The sequence below is a fragment of the Triturus cristatus genome, chromosome 1_2 (assembly GCF_964204655.1).
Source record: "Triturus cristatus chromosome 1_2, aTriCri1.1, whole genome shotgun sequence".
Classification (NCBI taxonomy): domain Eukaryota; kingdom Metazoa; phylum Chordata; class Amphibia; order Caudata; family Salamandridae; genus Triturus; species Triturus cristatus.
In genome coordinates, this window is record NC_140580.1 from 924,558,747 (window position 1) to 924,576,634 (window position 17,888).

Below are 17,888 nucleotides of genomic sequence, written 5' to 3' on the forward strand. Positions count from 1 at the left end.
TGGGAGGGCAGGCCCACAGGATATTCATAAATGTACCTACATGATGACCGTTACGAAGGCAGAGCTCATTGAAAGAGGCTTTTTGAATGCAGACAATGATTGAAGGAGGCAGACCCACAGTTTACGCTAAGCATATTAGGGCTAGTAGCTCTCTTTGGCAGTTGTGCTGTAAAACCCAGACTAGACTAGCATTGGCAATCGGTCTCGCCTTTTAGAACCGTTGGTTTTGTGATGCTGTACAGCATGGCTGAAGTGTTACATAAAAAAAGCTGCTATGACAGTGTCATTATTTTAGGCACGACCATGCATGCGCATGCCTGGAAAATGATGCATATCAATCTGTACAAAAAGTTGTGTGGAACTTATTCAAATCCAGAGAATTCATCCAAAAGTATGAAGGCTCTGCAATCTACTTAATCACATTCGGAGCAAACTAAAATCCATACAAAGACAGTAATGAATCCTGAATTTAGAATAATCAATAATTGTGCTGCACAAAGAATTTCTGTTATACATGTATTCTATTTGTACATGTATACAAATGATGTAAAAAAAGTGAATCATTAGTGTAGTCGATGCACTGCACGCATAGTGTTTAAATGGACAACAATCACTACACAAAGACACTGTACATTCCCTATTGGTTGTATACACTTTCCAGTTCTGAATGATCTAGGGACGCATCCATAAAATTAGCACGCCCTCTCTGTTCATTGCAGATCTCAATCATTTTTAGGTCTCGCCTGACCCAGCGCATGCGCTGGTCTGGCGAGACATTTTGTGAGGGCTCCAAAAAGTGCTACCAGGCCAGCCTAGAGCTACAGTGCATGTGCGCGGGCGCGCGCGTCGCGCTTTACCGCGATTACTTTCACTTTCGCGGCCGCTTTGATGTTTGATCGATTGCGATCACTTTCGCGGCCGCAAGGCCGCTTTGATGTTCTCTGTGAGGCTTCAATAGATTGCAGCAGTTAAAACAAGCATTGACATAGCCAATAGGTCTCGCTTTTGGGACCTTATAAGTGTTTAGTTATGCAACTGTTGCATGGCTAAACACTTATAAGGTCCCAAAGGCGAGACCTATTGGCTATGCCAATGCTTGTTTTGTTGATGGTTTGACCCCAATATCTTTGAGTCTCCTCAGGATGTTGTCATCCAACTAACACACAATCTTGGTGTTGATACTGCCTACCTGTCCTTCCATCATTAATATCCGAGGTAATCATGGTAATGGTCGTATTTCACTGCTGCTTGGATATCGCTGTTTCATCAAGGATGCGGGAGACCTCTGTGCTCCTCCCCCGCCCACCCCACCAAACTGGGTTTGGTAAGCAACACAGAGAGAGCGAGTGGGACCGAAACAGCAAGCAGGAAAGGTGTCTGGGGCAGCTGGATCAATACTGAGGGCATGGGTGGGGAGCTGTAGCCACACGTTGGGTGTAGGTGGGGGCTGAAGCAACATAGAGGATGGAAGCAACATGAGGGAAAGCCCCTACCGACAGATTTAAGACAATCTGGGTGAAAGTGTTATATGGAGCATGGCTTGGGGGCAAAAAAAAGACAGTCGACGCGCAAGGGTGAGAAAGCAGCGTAGGAGAAAAACACAAGACCAGCCCAACACTGAGGGTGTGGGGGAGATGTAAATGGGTGAGAGAGTAACAGAGTGCGGTGGAGGGGGGAAGTGACGTACACAAGGTAGACAGCTGAAAAACACATGCACTCTCAGAGAGTACTTAACCAAAAAGAAAAAAGTAGTGCCTGAAAGTAAGCAGTGGACGGACACTAGTAGTAAACCATGCTCCAGGGAGGGGGAGAAACACAAGAAGAGTAAGGAAAGCCATACAAGCTAACAAAAAGCAAGCCAAGGAGATTGACCATAAAACTAACCATTAGTAACTGATGGGTCCGCTCTAAGACCTCTGTAAGCTGACAAATTGATTTTTTCGTAAACCGCTTGAGCTGCATGGTAAGCAAGACCAAAACATTGGGTGCTGTGTGAGCCATTGGTAGGTCAGCAGGGCCATTTTGGCTCCTGTGGGCTAATGAGGTATCATTCACCTGAATGATAGCATGGAGTGCCCCTCCTTGTGAGCACCGCCGTTGCTTGATAGGATAGGGCCTTTCTGCCATGTTATGCCGCTTACATCTGATGTGCCCCTTTTGACTCCAGCGGTGTGTGGACGATTAAGGGTCAAGTCTCCAGTGGTAAATTGCCGGGGTATTGGGGAGGGGGGGGGTGTACAGTTCAGGTCCATACTCGGCCTCTGTTAGCAGTGCGCGAGATCCCTTCCACCTTACCCCAACCTCAGGCCCCGATTCCCTGAGTGTTTTCTTGTGGGAGTGTGACGTGTTGCAGTTGAGGGTGTAGACTCACAGGGACTACGAAGGACAGCTTCTTCTTGGACAGGCCTAGGACCGGAAGCCTCTTTAGGTGAACTGTGACGAAATTTTCTGAGATGAAAGATCTGTGCCAGGATGGGTTGAGGCTCCTATGAAAATCCCTTTGGGAGCAGAGCTTCTTCCGAGAAGTGCAGCTCTCGTTATTAGCTTTCCAAGAGCTGAAATGTGAGCCGCCCAACCCCCATCGCAGACCGCTGGGTACGATGTGAGGATCGCTGCTGTGTCCAGCTGTCCTGGGCTTTGGGACCTTCAGCAGTTAGCGGTAATGTCCAGGGTCAGACTGGCCCGTTGGGCAGTTTGGCAGAAGGGCTAGTCTGAGAACATAGTGTGAGGGCCGTTATTTAGCTGTTTGTGGGTCTGTTTTATGTTCTGGTGGGCTTTTTTTTTTACTGTTGATTTACCTCCGATATTGCTCACCATAAGCACAAAAGCAGGCAGTCTCTCATACTTTGCAAAACACCTATAGAAATTGAGCATTACAAAGTCAAAACTGCCCCCTTTTTGCAGATATGGGGCACTTTTTTTTAGTTATCTGATTTGGATATGTGGGCCGCATTTAAAAAAAATAAAATGTATTTAAGATAACTGATTCACTAATAGGGGACATTTTTATGTTGGTCCCTGGGCCTGTTTTCTGCCCCATTCCGACCCTAGAAATGTCTGTTCGAGAATTGGTTTGTGTGTATACTTCACTCATGATTTCCCCTCTCCATTTTGATCAAGGCTTCCGCTCGTTTGACTACATTCAAAAGCTAAGGCTCTCGCTGGAGGCAAGAGCGTGGCTGATGTGACAAAGCGCAAAAAGAAACCAATGACGAGTGAATTCAGCCGCCATGTTTCATATGACAGCCTGGTGATAGGGACATCATTCTCGCGCTCATTGCACAGGTATTGTTGCCATGCAAATGCCCTAGTTTCTAGTAACAGGCACATGCACAGGAGAGTGCATGTGACCTGTACCAGGGGAGGTGATGATGGAGGTCCAGTCTTTAATCTCTTGAGTCTGAACGTCTGTTGCAAACATTTTATTGTGCTAATCTCTTGATTGCTAGAGCTGCTCCGTCCAGTCTTTTTACCCTTTTTAGTCTGGACGTCTCGAATCCAGAGAGGAATCCTGTAGTAGGGCACTGTGCAGCAAACAAGACACTTCAGGTACTAGCTGGTCGCCTCAGGAGGATATGCTGATATAAGGATAAAGGTACAAAGAGAACCCCCTCCCCCCCCTCGGTAAGCGGGGTAGCTTCCCTGTCCTTGCTGTGCCGCCAATTGACTCCGTTCATATAGGTGCTCACCCTCCAGATTCCAGACTAACATGGGCAACATTCGAAGCATTCTGGCTGCCAGGCACACAGTTCATTGTTTAGGGTTGCCTTAGGACATAGTATGTAACTTGGCAGAGATGTTGACGTGAACCTTGTCTCACATGCCCCATCGACCAAGACTCAGATCTACTGGTCTCCGCCCTGCCGACAGGTTCGTTATGAAGCCGAGTTACCATGATGTGTAGCTGCTGTCCAGTCCCCAGATTTGTCTCTAGAATCATTTTTCCTCTCTGATTCTGCACTCCAATTTTTGAATCCTTGTTTCTTGTAAGAAACGGCTAACAGAGCTCCACAGCTGATGTGCCTATTTAATGGGGCGTTTTTGTTTAAATATTCACTCTTCTTTCCGTAACCTTTTTATAGCATCACTTAAGTTATGCCCATTGGATTTTAGCCATTTCATAAACTAACTATAAGGTGCTTAAGACGACTAAGGTCGCAAAATTCGGTACCATCAAGTTGAATAATGACATTATCTGTTTAGGGTACTGCAAGAAGACCAAGCAAACACTAAATGCCCATGTAATTATTATTTAACGGTTTCTTTTGCACCACTTATAAAGCATTATTTAAGTTTGAAAAAATAGTGAAGCAATGTACTTAGCAAAGCGATTGTATACAATATCAGGCAAAACATAAGGTACATGAGGTATATTGAAGATGTGTTCTAAGAGTAGGGGGCTGCAAAATGGGGAGGGGTAGACCGCTTGTTTGCCAAGATTTGGGAGCTAGGGTAGGGTTGGCCTCAGTGGTGTGATAGAAAATGATGGTATAGGGGCTCTTTGCTGAAGTGTAGGATGGTTCAGCCAACCTGATCAGGAGTGGGGTGTTTCACACTGTTGAAATGAAGACCACGTCAATTATCGTTTAGATTTTCATAGTGCACTCTTGTAGTTGCATCCTTGCCAAGCATTGGTTCCTGGTTCGTGAATATAGCAGATTGCAAGTTTTGCTGCCAAGTTGTGGTGCTGGAACAATTTTTAGAATGGGGTGCTTTCCAAAAGATCACCACAAAAAAAGGCATAGGGAGTATTTGGTATTTCTGCAAAAATCCAAAAATGCTGCTGGAAGAAAACCAGGAGGAAAACATTGAAAGGGCACCATTATTGGTAATTCTCCACCAAACTCACGTTTTATGGGGGTGCTGCAGTACCTACCGCACTGCTTGTTCCAGCACCATTGCTGCCAGGAGGGCAGTTGATTTTGGTATTAAGTAGCATTGTTGGTGATGCGGATTGATTCCACTCCAATGCAAACCTTTGTTGAGGAGCTAATATTGGCCGTCGAATGTTGTCCCTTTGAGTTGAACTGTAGCCTGTAGTCTCTCACTCATGTTCTGAAAACTCCAGGATAGAATGTACTTCAACCAGTTTTGTGGATAGGCCAGGCTTGTGTGACTTTTTGATCAGAGGAAGGGCATTTCTGGACCACCAGCTTTTGATAAGATTTCCACTTCTTACTAATGCTGCCACGAAAACGTATCCCGAAGCTACACCCAGGGCATATAGTGCTTAACATAGCATTAGAGGCCACTACCAAGAACTTTACTGATTGTTAAAGGTCCTAAACTCGAGTTACAAGCCTGAGACGCAGGCCAGAGGGCCTATAATGGCCGGTTCCGCCATAAGCAGAAGGGATTTGTTCTAAATTAAACCGGGATAAAAAGAAAGACACGTTTTGGAATGTTAAATCCGGTCTATCTCAGCCGCTATTGGCCCCCTGCCACTCTTGTCCTCAGTAGCGTTCCCATCATTTCAATGTTCTAATAAAAGATATATAACGCAATATTTTTCGGATCCGTCTCTTTTCTAGTTTTACGTCTTCTCGGTTCATTAGAAGTACAGTGTGCGAATGTCTACCACTAAAGGACCCTTTGGTCGGTCCGCTCGCCCTCCGTTTATCACATCTTTGTTACAGATTTCTTCAAACAGGAAACACCAACCACGTGTTTCCACCGTACAGATTAGTGAGTCACAAGAAGATGTGAAGATTAGGCTGTGTGCTGTGCCATAATCGCGGAGATCTTCGGATTGCGAATAGGCTGTCGTGCTGCGCTCTGAACCCTCCTGGTACTTACTGGCTCCTGGTGCAGACTGTTACCACTGTCTCTTTATGCAGTTTGCATCCCATGGACCATGTTCAAGAGGATGTGGTAGACTCGGACGGAACGATGTGCGCTTTGTTACAGGGCAACCAATCGGCAGCTGTTGTTATTGTCTCACAGTTTATTTAAATGTGTCAATTAATTAAAATTGGGGCATAAACGTAAAAGGATGGTAAAATCTCAAATATTGTCAGTGCAAAGTGCCCTGATAAATGATAATTTAGTGGAAAATGAGCAGCCAAAGCAGAATGACCTTTGTTTAATGTTTTTTTTATAAGTCACTAAACGGAGCTGGAAAGTATGTTATAAAGTGCTCAGAGTTTCACATAGCTCAAGCAAGAGCAATTTAAAACCAGCATTTGCAATGCAATAGGTCTCGCATTTATTCGAGTTTGAGCTATTGGCATCGTAAATGACAATGCCTTTTATTTACGTGTTAATTTTTAAAACATAAATAAAAAGCATTGTTATATACAATGCCAATAGCTTAAACTCTCACAAATGCGAGACCTATTGCATATGGTCAGGTCAAACTGGGGTGGCATGGTGAGCAATAGAATGATGAACTTTGCGTCTGATATTCATACAGCTCCTCCAGTAGTGAACAGAGAGACCATGCTTCTGTTGAATTCTCAGTGCTTGCACTAGTGAGTAGAGAAACCTTGCATCTGTTATTTTCGTACAGCTCTTCCGGTAGTGAGGGGAGAGACTGTGCTTTTTTGAACGCTCACAGCCCTTGCACTAGTGAGTAGAGAGGCATTGTGTCTGATATTCGTACAGCTCCTCCAGTGGTGAGCAGAGAGACCTAGCTTGTTGGATTCTCATAGTGCTTGCACTAGTGAATAGAGAGACCCTGCTTCTGTTATATTCGTACTGCTCCTGCAGTAGTGAAGAGAGCAGTTGCTTTGTTGGATTCTCACAGGCCTTGCACTAGTGAATAGAGAGACCTTGCTTATGTTATATTCATACAGCTCCTGCAGTAGTGAACTATAAAAGTATTTTTAGGCACCATATTCGTGATTGTTTACATAAATATGGGAGCTTTACTTCAGCTTAAGGCTTGTGTTTTCTCTCCTTGTGCCTACCTTTGTTAAGAAGGTGTACGGAAAGAGGTGTGTACATCCTGTGTTGCATTTATGTACTGATGGAAAAGTCACCAGCAATATAGGGCTAGGGATGCTAATCAACGTTTTGAGATTTTAGCTGGCCAGATTGTGATGCGTTGTTTCGTGCTGTAGCAATGTCGTAGTTTTCTCTATATTGTCAGTTTCCAGGTGTGAAAAAAAAAATGCACTTCAACTGTATACATGATCTTTTTTATTTAAAAGAAAATATCCAGAGGAAAGCTAATGAAATTTCTAGGTGCTGTGCTGGTCCAAACCACATGTTATCCACTATGCACCAATAAAGTGAAAAAATTATTCACAAGACCATGTGGTGACATCAAAAGGATTCACTCAGAACAGTTCTCCTTTCATTTATTTCATTCCTTCTAGTACCAAAACTCTAAATTGAGGTGCGGTATACGTACAAGTGTGACATTACATGGCGCAAAACAAGGCGTTAATAAACTGAGACAACACACGCCACCCTGTCCAGATTAACCAAATATAATATTCCCGTAAATGCATGCGGCTTTTTTATACGAACTAACTCATTTAATAAGTCTGAGTGATCGGTGTACCGTAAATAATGCAAAAGAAAGGTCGTTTTTCCTTACCTGGTATATTCTACATTAAGATGATATAAAACCCATTGTTATGCACGCAAAGATATCGAGGGTGGCCAGAAAGATTCGTAAAAACAACTGGAACTGGGCACGACAAACTGGCATACACTCGGTTAAGAAACTCGTTGCAGACTGTTCATTCTAAGGATGGTGCAGTTAGGCTGACGGAAGCCGGGTTTTCAGTATAGCTGCTCAGTACCCTTTCATAACAAGAGGAACAAGCAATGTTTCATGCCTCTATTCATTAGATCAGATCTGTACAGAGGATACTTAAGAGAGTACATTTTGAAAGGGGAAGTGCAGCATAGGTGCAGGAGAGTTGCATACTTACCACAGTTTCACAAACACTGACCCTACTCATCTCGATTGAATGTAAGTTAATGTTACATGGTTTTCCCGTTAATCTGGTAAAGATACGGCTATCCTGAATAGATGATGGACATCGCAGATAAAGAACTGTAAATTAAGGGTATATGATGCCACAGGGCTAATGTACTGAAATGTGTAAGAAGGTAGAAAAAACTAGAAGGCATTATTAAGAACAAGGTTCAGTACTTTATGCAGCATGTGTTGATAGGGATGCATATAACATAGGGGTGTCAATGTGTATGTCAAGGAGGACCGAATCTAAAGCATAATTTGACCACGGCCATCTGATGGACAAAATTACAGTTTAATTTTAAAGGTATCAAAAAAATGGGTAATGCTTCAAGTTCACCATGGATATTACAAGATGGGGTCGTAAGTCCCGTTCTGAACTAGATCTCATTAAAAAATTCAGTTGGCCCTGGCTGCTGCTATGAAGCCGTGGGTGGAGCTAAAGTCTCACCACCCTCTTCAGTGGTGGGTTAGTACTTACTACTCACTAAGTCACCTGTGCAGGCCTGCGTACTGAACTGGATTGGCAGCGTGGTTCTTAACGAACTTTAAATTAGAACAGAAACCTGACTATGTCCATGAGGAAAGAGAAACTCCGCCTCCAATGGAACCACTTCGAATGATATCCTATAGCCGCTGTAAACTCTAGTTTCTCCCGTGGGTATATTAGGATGTGATTCCTAAACAAATATCACTAACAGTTACATAATCACTGAAACCAGAACTTACATACAGTCCAGCGTGCGTTTCTCCAAAGAATGGGAAGAGCATCGAGATGGCAAGCAAACCCAAGCCGCCATCATCCTGTTTGCGGGTCATCGCGTCGCCGCTCTCCAGCCCGAAGGGGTAGAAGTCCTCGAGGGGCACCCAGCCCCTCACTGCTGCACAGCTCAGCATGGAGATAATCGGCATCCAGGAGGTGAGCTTCCCATGCCTGCCGACGTCCTAGTGAGTGATGGGGAAGTCGACACACAAGGTTGGCTTAAAGTTTAACAAACTAGCGGCGTGCAGTTGGAAACATGTCTGACCCAAAGGAAAGGCATATTCGCGGCACCGACGCTTTACTTATAACATTAAAAGTAAAGCGCGGGTGCCGCGATTATGCCAAAAGTGAAGAAATAGACAAAAACCCTATTTCTTTACCTTTCGTATAATCACGGCACCCGCGCTTTACCTTCAGTAAGTAAAGCGCGGGTGCCGCGCTTATCCTAAAAGTAAAGAAACACAAGTGGCACGCGCGTCATGCCTGACTCTGGGCACGAACATTGCTCCTCCCACGGCAAATTGGTGTCTATTACGCGCTTGGTGTGCGTAATAGACACCAATAGGCCATGGGAGGAGCTATGCGCGCGCCTCGGGCCAATTGCGTGCAGTCTTAAAGAATAAGACGCACGCAAAGGCCAATGGAAGCGGTGAAAAGGTAACGGACACGCACGAGCGTGTGCGATTCCAGGGTCCATTTCGGAACCCCGGACAAAAGGACTCTCGCCTGCGCGAGCACTGCTGCGCAGTGCAACGCAGGTCGCGAGACCTAAGCAAGTAAAACCATAAAAGAAATGTGTGATACTCAAGCGGGCACAACAATGATTAAGATGTGCATGTGGCCTGCACTCTTTGTTGGATGGAAGAGATAATTAAACCCATAAACGTGGCAAAGTAAGCCAAGTTCATCGGGATGTCGGTTGTCAAACAGAAGTTCCAAGCGTCCTTACAAGAGGAAATACCACATTTTATTAACATTGGCTTCAGTAAGGTTCGCTATGCATGAACAAATTCCAGACAGCAGCAAGATAAATGAAGCATGGACTGTCTTATAGTTAAAAAATGTACAGGTACCAGTCCTGAAATCAGTCGTTTTTGGTGCTGTACATCAGGTCATCTTCTCTCCTAGCACAGCTACACCCAGGGCATTTTTAAAGAAAATGTAGGTCTGGCAATGCAAGGCCTGGGCTTGGCCAGTTTGCAAGTTTTGTATTTTTTTCAAACCGGTAATATAAAGAAAAAGAAATTCTGCAGGACACACGCTAGGATACACACATGACTTAGTGCAGACTCAAAGGGGTGGGTGTTGGGATTGATCTATTAGAGTGGGGGGACTGAAAGTGAATATCGTATGTTCCTAGCTCCCAATGGGATATTGTGCGCAATAAGCTTGGCTGTGAACGTAATGCATATCTTGGAAGAAAAAAAAACAATAAAATGTCCAATTTTTTTTAAAAATGGAAAAAATAATCTGCAAATATAAATGGTATAGATAACAAAAAAGCACCAAAGCCCTGGCACAGAAGTTCTCCTTTTCAGGCTGGTGTGCACAAGGGATAGGCAAAATACAGTTACTCACAGTGCATAAGAGACAATATCTGAGGTGGACTGACACATAGCTCCGTACTGTGTGCACAGAGCACAATATGAATGACACTACTATAGGCCAAGGAAGGAAGAAGGCTGACCGAAAAGAAAACCTCTATGCAAATATGCATATATTTTTGTTACGTTTTCTTGGGAAAACGAAAGGCTTGCTTCAAACTAAAGTTGCTTCAAGTCCAAATCTGAATTCGCATAATGCAGTATAATATAACAAGCAGTTGAATGCAATAGGTCTAGCATTTATGAGAGTTTGGACTATTGGCATTGTAAATGACAATGTAATTTATCTATATGTTTTTAAAACCGATAATAAAAGGCATTGTCATTTACACTGCCAATAGCTTAAACTCTCACAATTGCAAGACCTGTTGCATTGCAAATTCGTGCTACAATTTTTTTAAAAAGAGTTGGGAGAGAGCGTGTCCTTCCTGCGACAGCAGGTAGGACAAAACTATTTGAGAAAATAGTGCTCGGAGCTGTAATTAAAGCCACAGTTTACAATGGACAATGACATAAACCACTGAAAAATATGTGCAGCGAGTGGGCGGAGCTTCGAATCCCTACCTACAGCATGCCTCGCAGAGCAGCGCATGCGCTGCCCAGGCTCAACCTAAAACATTTAACTACAGCAAAAAAAGACAATTTATCCGGACAAACCAATCCACAGGTGCAGATAACGTTAAATCTCTTGTACATTCAGCCATGTTGGGACTGAAGGAGCCAGTGACTCCCAAGGAGAAGAGGTAGTGGGCATGGGTTCGTGATTACTTATTCCACCGTTTCTCAGCAAAGGACAGTAGGCAAAATGTTCCTTGCCGTCTGTCCGTTACCTTTCTTCAGTTTGCTGCTGAGACCAAAGGTCAGGATACTCGCAGGGCAATCACATAGAGACGTTGGGGAAACAGTACACAGAAAGTTAAATAAAATGGAGCTCGAGAGCTTGTTCAGACATAGGAGAGTAGAGAAGAAATACCAGAGAAATGACGGACAATGCACCAAAGCACTGATGCTTACTAAGGAAAACCTTACCAACAACCGTCTGTCAACGTGGAATGGACAATGAACTCAGTAGACATAACTAGAAAGAACACTGAAAGAAGAGCAGTAGTTAAGATGAAATATAATTAATATTTGTATGAAGAATTTAGGGTCTGTACACGGAAAGGGGGATTTATTTTTTTACCAGTGTTCTTGCAGATCACATTAGTTTTTGAGATAGTATTATTGAAGGAAAATTAAATGGCTGTAAGGACAGGCTACCGGCCTAGCTGTGAAAGGCAAAGTAGTGTTTGGGAAGAATAAGTAGAAGGAGACCAGGGGGTGACAAACATAAGTTAGAAGAAGACGATACCATTTCTGGACTTGGGAAGGGAATTGCATTTTCACTTTGGCTTCTCATATAGAACGGCAGTAGCTGAGGCTGACATAGGGAATATGTGAGAGAGAAAATCTCCGATTTTTAACTTTTTTATTTAGCAACTTTCAAAAACTTTGACCGTAGCCACAGAAGCTGTAAGTACTGTACATCGGATACAAAATTGATAATGATTTTTGGGGGTATTCAGAGTACAGTTGAAAATATTTTACAATAATGTGTACATTGCAGTAATCTTTTGTCAGTGTGTGATTGTTTACCTAAAGAATACAAAGCACTAAAGATGCACATGACGAAAGGAAACCCTACAAGTTGGGTGTAATTGACCATGCTAAAGTGGGATACAGACCAAACTGAAATTGTAGGAACAGGGATGTTTTTCACTTGTTTTCAGCATTGTAAATGTGATAGGGACTGCCTTCAGTGAAATGGTCCGTCATTCCTGTTCTACATAACTTATCAAGTTTTCTTCTATTCTAGTTTAACCGGCACCAAAGAAACTTCCGGACTTTACCCTAAAGGCACGTCAGGATGTCGGGGGCTTCTGTAAAGGTGGCCGTGAGGGTACGGCCCTTCAACAGTCGAGAGACCAGTAAAGATTCCAAATGCATCATCCAGATGCAAGGCAACTCTACTAGTAAGTGCCAGCTTTAAAAAAAAAAAATCTTATTTCCTAGTATGGCCCATGTTAATTCTCCCCAAATTTCCGTACCAGCACTACTTTGATGCCACCCTCCATATCTTCTTTCAGCTCGACAGTAACAGGTTGGCAGTTATTTCCCTTTCTTAGCGTGGTGATTGATGTCTATTAGTTATACTTTCTATCTAACACTTATGGCAAGTACTTTCGCAGTTCAGTTGGTCAACTTGGATCACTCTTAGAAGGGGAACTTTTTCATAGAACCCCTCGCACTTCTAGGAAGTACCAGGCCAACTTAACTTGTATTACCTTCTTCCGTGAAGCTTTTCTTAGTACTTCTCCTCAGTACTTAGGAGTACCACCTCATTTTGTATCACTTTCTGTTTTTTTTTTTTTTTAAAAGGTACATAGATGAAGTTCTTTAATAATTTTACAATGTGCATTTTATGTATCACTTTCTGTTGTGCGACTTTCAGTAGCACCCAATCCCCCTTCAATTTCCAGCCAACTTTGCCACACCTTTTGCAGAGGAAATTTCAACAATCCTCCCAGCTTTTCATCCCCTGCAATGACCGGTATCATTCCTTGCAGTAAAACCTTCCATAGTTTCCTCTCCATGAGCCACGTTAAGTGCCTGTTCTCCTGCTCTCTCCCATCCCAGGGGTGAATTAGTAATGGGATCCTGCCCGATTTACATCCTCTTACTTTCTTGCTACCAGCTGAGCCTCGATGGCCACTTGAGATTTGAAGCTGCCGTGGCAGACAGTAAGGCGTGACCTGACTGTACTAAGGTGGCAGAAACAGCATGCAGTGATGTGCTCCGTTCGTGGTAGCGTGTGAATATGTTTGTGATTAGAATTTAACAATTGTAGAGCATGATTTTCAGTCACACGTTTCAAGCCATTTGCAGAGGCATACATTCACTAATTCCAGTGTTCTACTTTACAAATTTAAGGCAACAGGTTTGGTTTTTTGTTTTTTTTATGTAAGTTTGTGATGTCTGCAATATTATTCAATTCCAGTACTACTCCAGGCTCAATGTGTGCCACTCTGGTCACTGATCTTAGTATGCTCTTTTTTCCATCCTACCATTGTACAAATGTGAGGGGGGTTTTGAAGCACCATATTCTTTTATTGAAAGATTTTTCATTGTAGTGACTGACTCCCGTGAATTGCTAACATGTTTTAGATCTCCCTGAACATAGATTCTGAGCGACATTGAGAAGGCAATTGCTCAATAGACAAACGGGGAAGGGAAAATAACGTGTTTTGTTGGACTATCTGCCTCAAAAAATACTAGAGGTAAAAAATTATGGCACCTAAATGTGTGTAGTCCTTGCTTTGGCTGAGCTTGTGGAAGACGTCTAACACTCAGTGAGCTTTTGTTAAAATCCGAGTGTGTCTACTATTCCCATATGCATGTTCAGGCAGCTCTGAACTGGAGGACATCTGTGGCTAGATCCAAACTTTTCCGCTCTATTTAATCTGGCCAATGCCGAAATAAAAATTGACACTCTAGTCTCAATTGATTACAATGTCCTTGTAGCTGAATTGAGCTCTGAAGTTGTGGTCTCGTAAGAGAAAACTTATCTTTTAATAACAGTCTCTCACCTGCCCCCCACCCGATCCGCACGAGTGTGGCTGGGAAACCACCTTTGTCTAATTGAGCGTGAACAGCCTATGGCCTTCAAAGGATGGTACTCCATAAATTATCAAACGGAAAAAGAGGACTAGTATTCTGGATCTGAAAGACTTCTAGTTGGTACAAAACCACGATGTAAAAGGAACATGTACTTGTGACTGATGCACAAAAGCCCAGTTATATTCTTTCATAACACATATTATGCATATATCACACTGTTACAATTTGAGAATGATACCATAATTTAGCCAAAGCCACTGCTTTGGCAGGCAATTTGTCATAAACGCTTCTGCTGACAGAGCAGGAGAACTTTTGTCCAAATGCAGTGCCGAGCAGACTACAGTGGCATGGTGTATCACTCTGCATAAGTGCATAACGTTGGTTTCTCAGAACCTTGCTCTCCTTTCAAAGCAGGGGATTCTTTTTGTCAGACAGATAATCCATGGTAGCTATACACTGGGAGTTCACACTCCAGTGGCTTTCTGGAGCCAGCTGTAGCTCTGGTCTGCGGTCTGAAACTTGGCGGTCCTCCACCTTTCAATTACATAGGGGAACCTTGAGTGCGGTTGGGGGACTGCTCCAGCAAGCTTTGAATGACCCCTAGGGTTTTTTTCCACCAAGGGCTCTTGATTAAGTTTGTGTTTCTCGAGTTTAGGTGACTGGTTTAAAGATTTTGGTACTCCAGACATTTGAAGCCATCAACAACCAGTGACCTGAAATGATGACATTGAAGCTAACATGTCTATTCTGATAGAGACTTCTAACTGCAGATTCAAATCCATGTGAATTTCCCCAGGCGCCAGACTCAATCCTGAAATTTTAATTGTAATTCCCTTACGTGTTGACGGGTGGCATAATTCGGCTCCGAGCTGGTCCATTGGTTCAGAATGTGATGTGGGTGCCACTAGAATTCCAATACCTCAGAGCGCTGACACCTGTTCCTTGTTTCAAATCCGAAGCTAGTAGTGCTGATTTTTTGACTGAACATTTCCTCGGGAAAATAATTTTTTCCACTGTACATTGTCTTCAGTGAACAGATATAGGCTTTAAAAATGACAGACACCGGCAACCTCTGCCTATGGTGTCTGAGCCCTGATCACAACACAAAGTCGAGTTTGTGCTGTTCCAAGATGAGTTGAAAGCGATTCGATACTGTAAGGTCAAGCTCGCCACCATCTAGTTAAAAAAGATAGTCTTGGTCCAAGGAGCGGACACTCTCTCCCTCGGTGACCGATCTTGAGGCCGCTCGACCTAGAGATACAGGAGTTCAGGTAAGTCTAAACGTTTCCACAAAAAATCTAAGCACAGTTCACTGATGTCCCACCACTGTCACCACTGGAAGTCTCGTGGTGCCCAGGATACCTATTTGCCTCGGAGCTGCACCGTGTAGCACACTCCAGAACTGCTGCCGCTCTAACTCCTTCCCTCTCTACAAACAGCCCCTGCAGACGAAATTCGATGCCTGAAAGAGGCCACTGCCTCAATTTTTAGTACCCCTCCATGTCACGCTGGATCCCATTAGGATCCACGAATTCGAGGTGGCAGCCTGTTGGAATCTCAGACGGTGGATCTGACCCAGACGCTGACCATGCCACTTAACCTCCACCAGAGGTTGACTCTGTCTTTGAGCACAGCGCTGCCGGCTTCCATCTTGGTGCAGTGTTGACACCACAGGTGTGTACCTTGATGGCGGAGTTGGACCCAATACTTTTATCAGATTACGGAGCTCAATTCCTGCATAATCTCAGCCTGAATTCCAGGAGTATGATCCGGATGAAGATGAGGACAGCAGTGCTTTTTATGAAAGGGTCAGTTTTTTGATGGTCTACATCCAAGATTCCAGTGGCCTTAACACCTCCTCTGACACTGGACTTTCATCCCTAACCCTATTGCCACTGTAGAATCTGCTTCCTTTACTATTATCAGGAGAGCAGCGGTGGTGCTTTATTTAACTTTACCTATACAGGAGATAAGGATCAACATTTTGACGGTGGTTCTTAATCCTGGAGTGACCACCCAAGAACCTGTATTACCCTTTAATTTATTAAACCCAAACAGATATTCTAGTGGGCACCTGGGCTAATCCAGAATCTTGCCCACCAGTCAACAGGCAGGTGGCAAGATGGACCAGGCCTGCTCCTGGGGACCCCTGATTTCTTGCACCAGTATCCTACCCTGAAGAGCTTGGTTGTACAAGAATCATTTAGCTGCCTGAATCACATCTCTTTTCCCACCACTTCACCCTACAGGGAATCCAAACGAATGGAAAAATGTGCAGTATTAATCTTGCAGTCAATCATATCGTCCCTACTGGGATGGTATTTGCATATCTTGTGGGTCAGAGTGGCAGATGTCTTGCCAACTGTATCCTAGGTTATTAGGCATACTCCAACGTCTGATCCTCGACGGTCAAGGTACTGCAAAATATATGATCTTGTCAGGTCTGGACACAACAGACTGCATAGGTAGGGCAGTCGGAAAAAGCATGGTGCTTGGGTGCCATGCCTAGATGCGCTCCATGGGCTTCTTTTCAGATGTCCAGCAGTCCCTCATGGGCATGCTATTCAAAGGCTCAACTTTTCAGGGCAAAGGCCGACTCTGTCCTTGAATAATTTAAGGAGAGTAAAGACACTGCTCGCTCTTTGTTTAGCTCAGCTTGCTTGCCAGTTTTCCCAACGCCCCTTTCAGGGCTTCGAAAGGGGGTATCTGGTGAGGCAGCATCAGTATGGTCCTCAGTAGCAACATGCCTCCCAGCCTTTTGAGGGCAATGTTCAGGCTCACAGGATTAACTCTACTCATTCCACAACCTCTTCTCTGCAGCCTCTACTGCAAAAATGTTTAAATTTGTCCTTGGTGACGCATGAGCACCTTGTAGGAGGTCAGGTTAGCTTTCACGTCCGACCAATGGGTGCTCTAGACCGTAGAGCACGGTTGCTTCCTACTCTTTCTGTTCTATCCCCTAGACATGCCACCTACACCACAACACCTCCCAGAGGTTCTAGTCGAAGTTCATGCTGTCTTGGTTAAGGAAACAGAGACAGTACCAGCATCAGAGATCAAGACTGGCTGTTATTCCTTTTATTTCCTAGTACTGAAAAAAGGAAGGAGGCTTTCGCCCCATCCTAGATCTTCACCCTCTGAATTTTTTTCTCTGGAAGGGCAAGTTCCAAATACTCACATTTACCCAAGTTTAGCCTGCCCACTATGCAGGTGACTGGATGGTGGCACTTGACGTCTAGGATGCATATATTCATAGCATGTGTTGGCTGTAGATATGTATGCATAGCATACTCCTGCCATCCAGTGTTGGGCTCGGACCTTTGCAACTCGTTTTTCTTTGAAGAAATGTTTTGAGTAATTGTAATTGCATTTATATAGCACTTACTACTCCTGATGAGGGGTTGAAGTGCTTTGTAAGGTGACTCCTCCTATAGTCTGTATTGTGAACGGTCATCAGCTCCTTTGTTAGATTGTTTTTGGCTCATCGGGTGAGCTTAAGATAAGAGCAGTAGAGAGATAGTAAAGGTGAACATGCAGGTTATAGTTTGATAAAGATAAGTGTTTAAATAGAGTAGTGTGTACGTCAGCCATTAGCTTCTAGGTAGGATATGAATCTACAGCACTACACACTATAAATAGATGCTCGCAGGGCGAGTAACATGTTCCATTTGTAGCACTTTTTGGCTGTGGATTAATATACCGAGCATTGAATATAAAGCAGTGCTCCCTTAATGCGGAGGGTAGCTAATGCCGGACGCGGATGTTTGAAAGAGTATTCGTAATACAGCTTGACCCACCAGAGGCATATCTCTCCCTACCCTATCCAGAGCGAACACTTGTAACGGAGGCATCGTTAGTCGGTTGGGGAGGTCATCTGGGAGAGGTGGTGATCACAGGACTCTGCTCTCCGTTGGAAGCTCACCTCCATATGTAT

General features: G+C 43.9%; 1 protein-coding gene across 16 annotated transcripts in view; it reads left to right on the plus strand.

Moving 5' to 3' along the window:
• KIF1B (kinesin family member 1B) overlaps positions 1–17,888 on the plus strand; it is a 1,461,559-nt gene that overhangs the window by 68,391 nt on the left and 1,375,280 nt on the right. For all 16 annotated transcript variants that reach the window (XM_085609808.1, XM_085609814.1, XM_085609823.1 and 13 more), the window contains exon 2: positions 12,153–12,309. In XM_085609808.1, coding sequence (XP_085465934.1) covers positions 12,204–12,309 — 106 coding nt within the window. In that variant the 5' untranslated portion in view covers positions 12,153–12,203. The remainder of the gene's footprint in view (positions 1–12,152; positions 12,310–17,888) is intronic.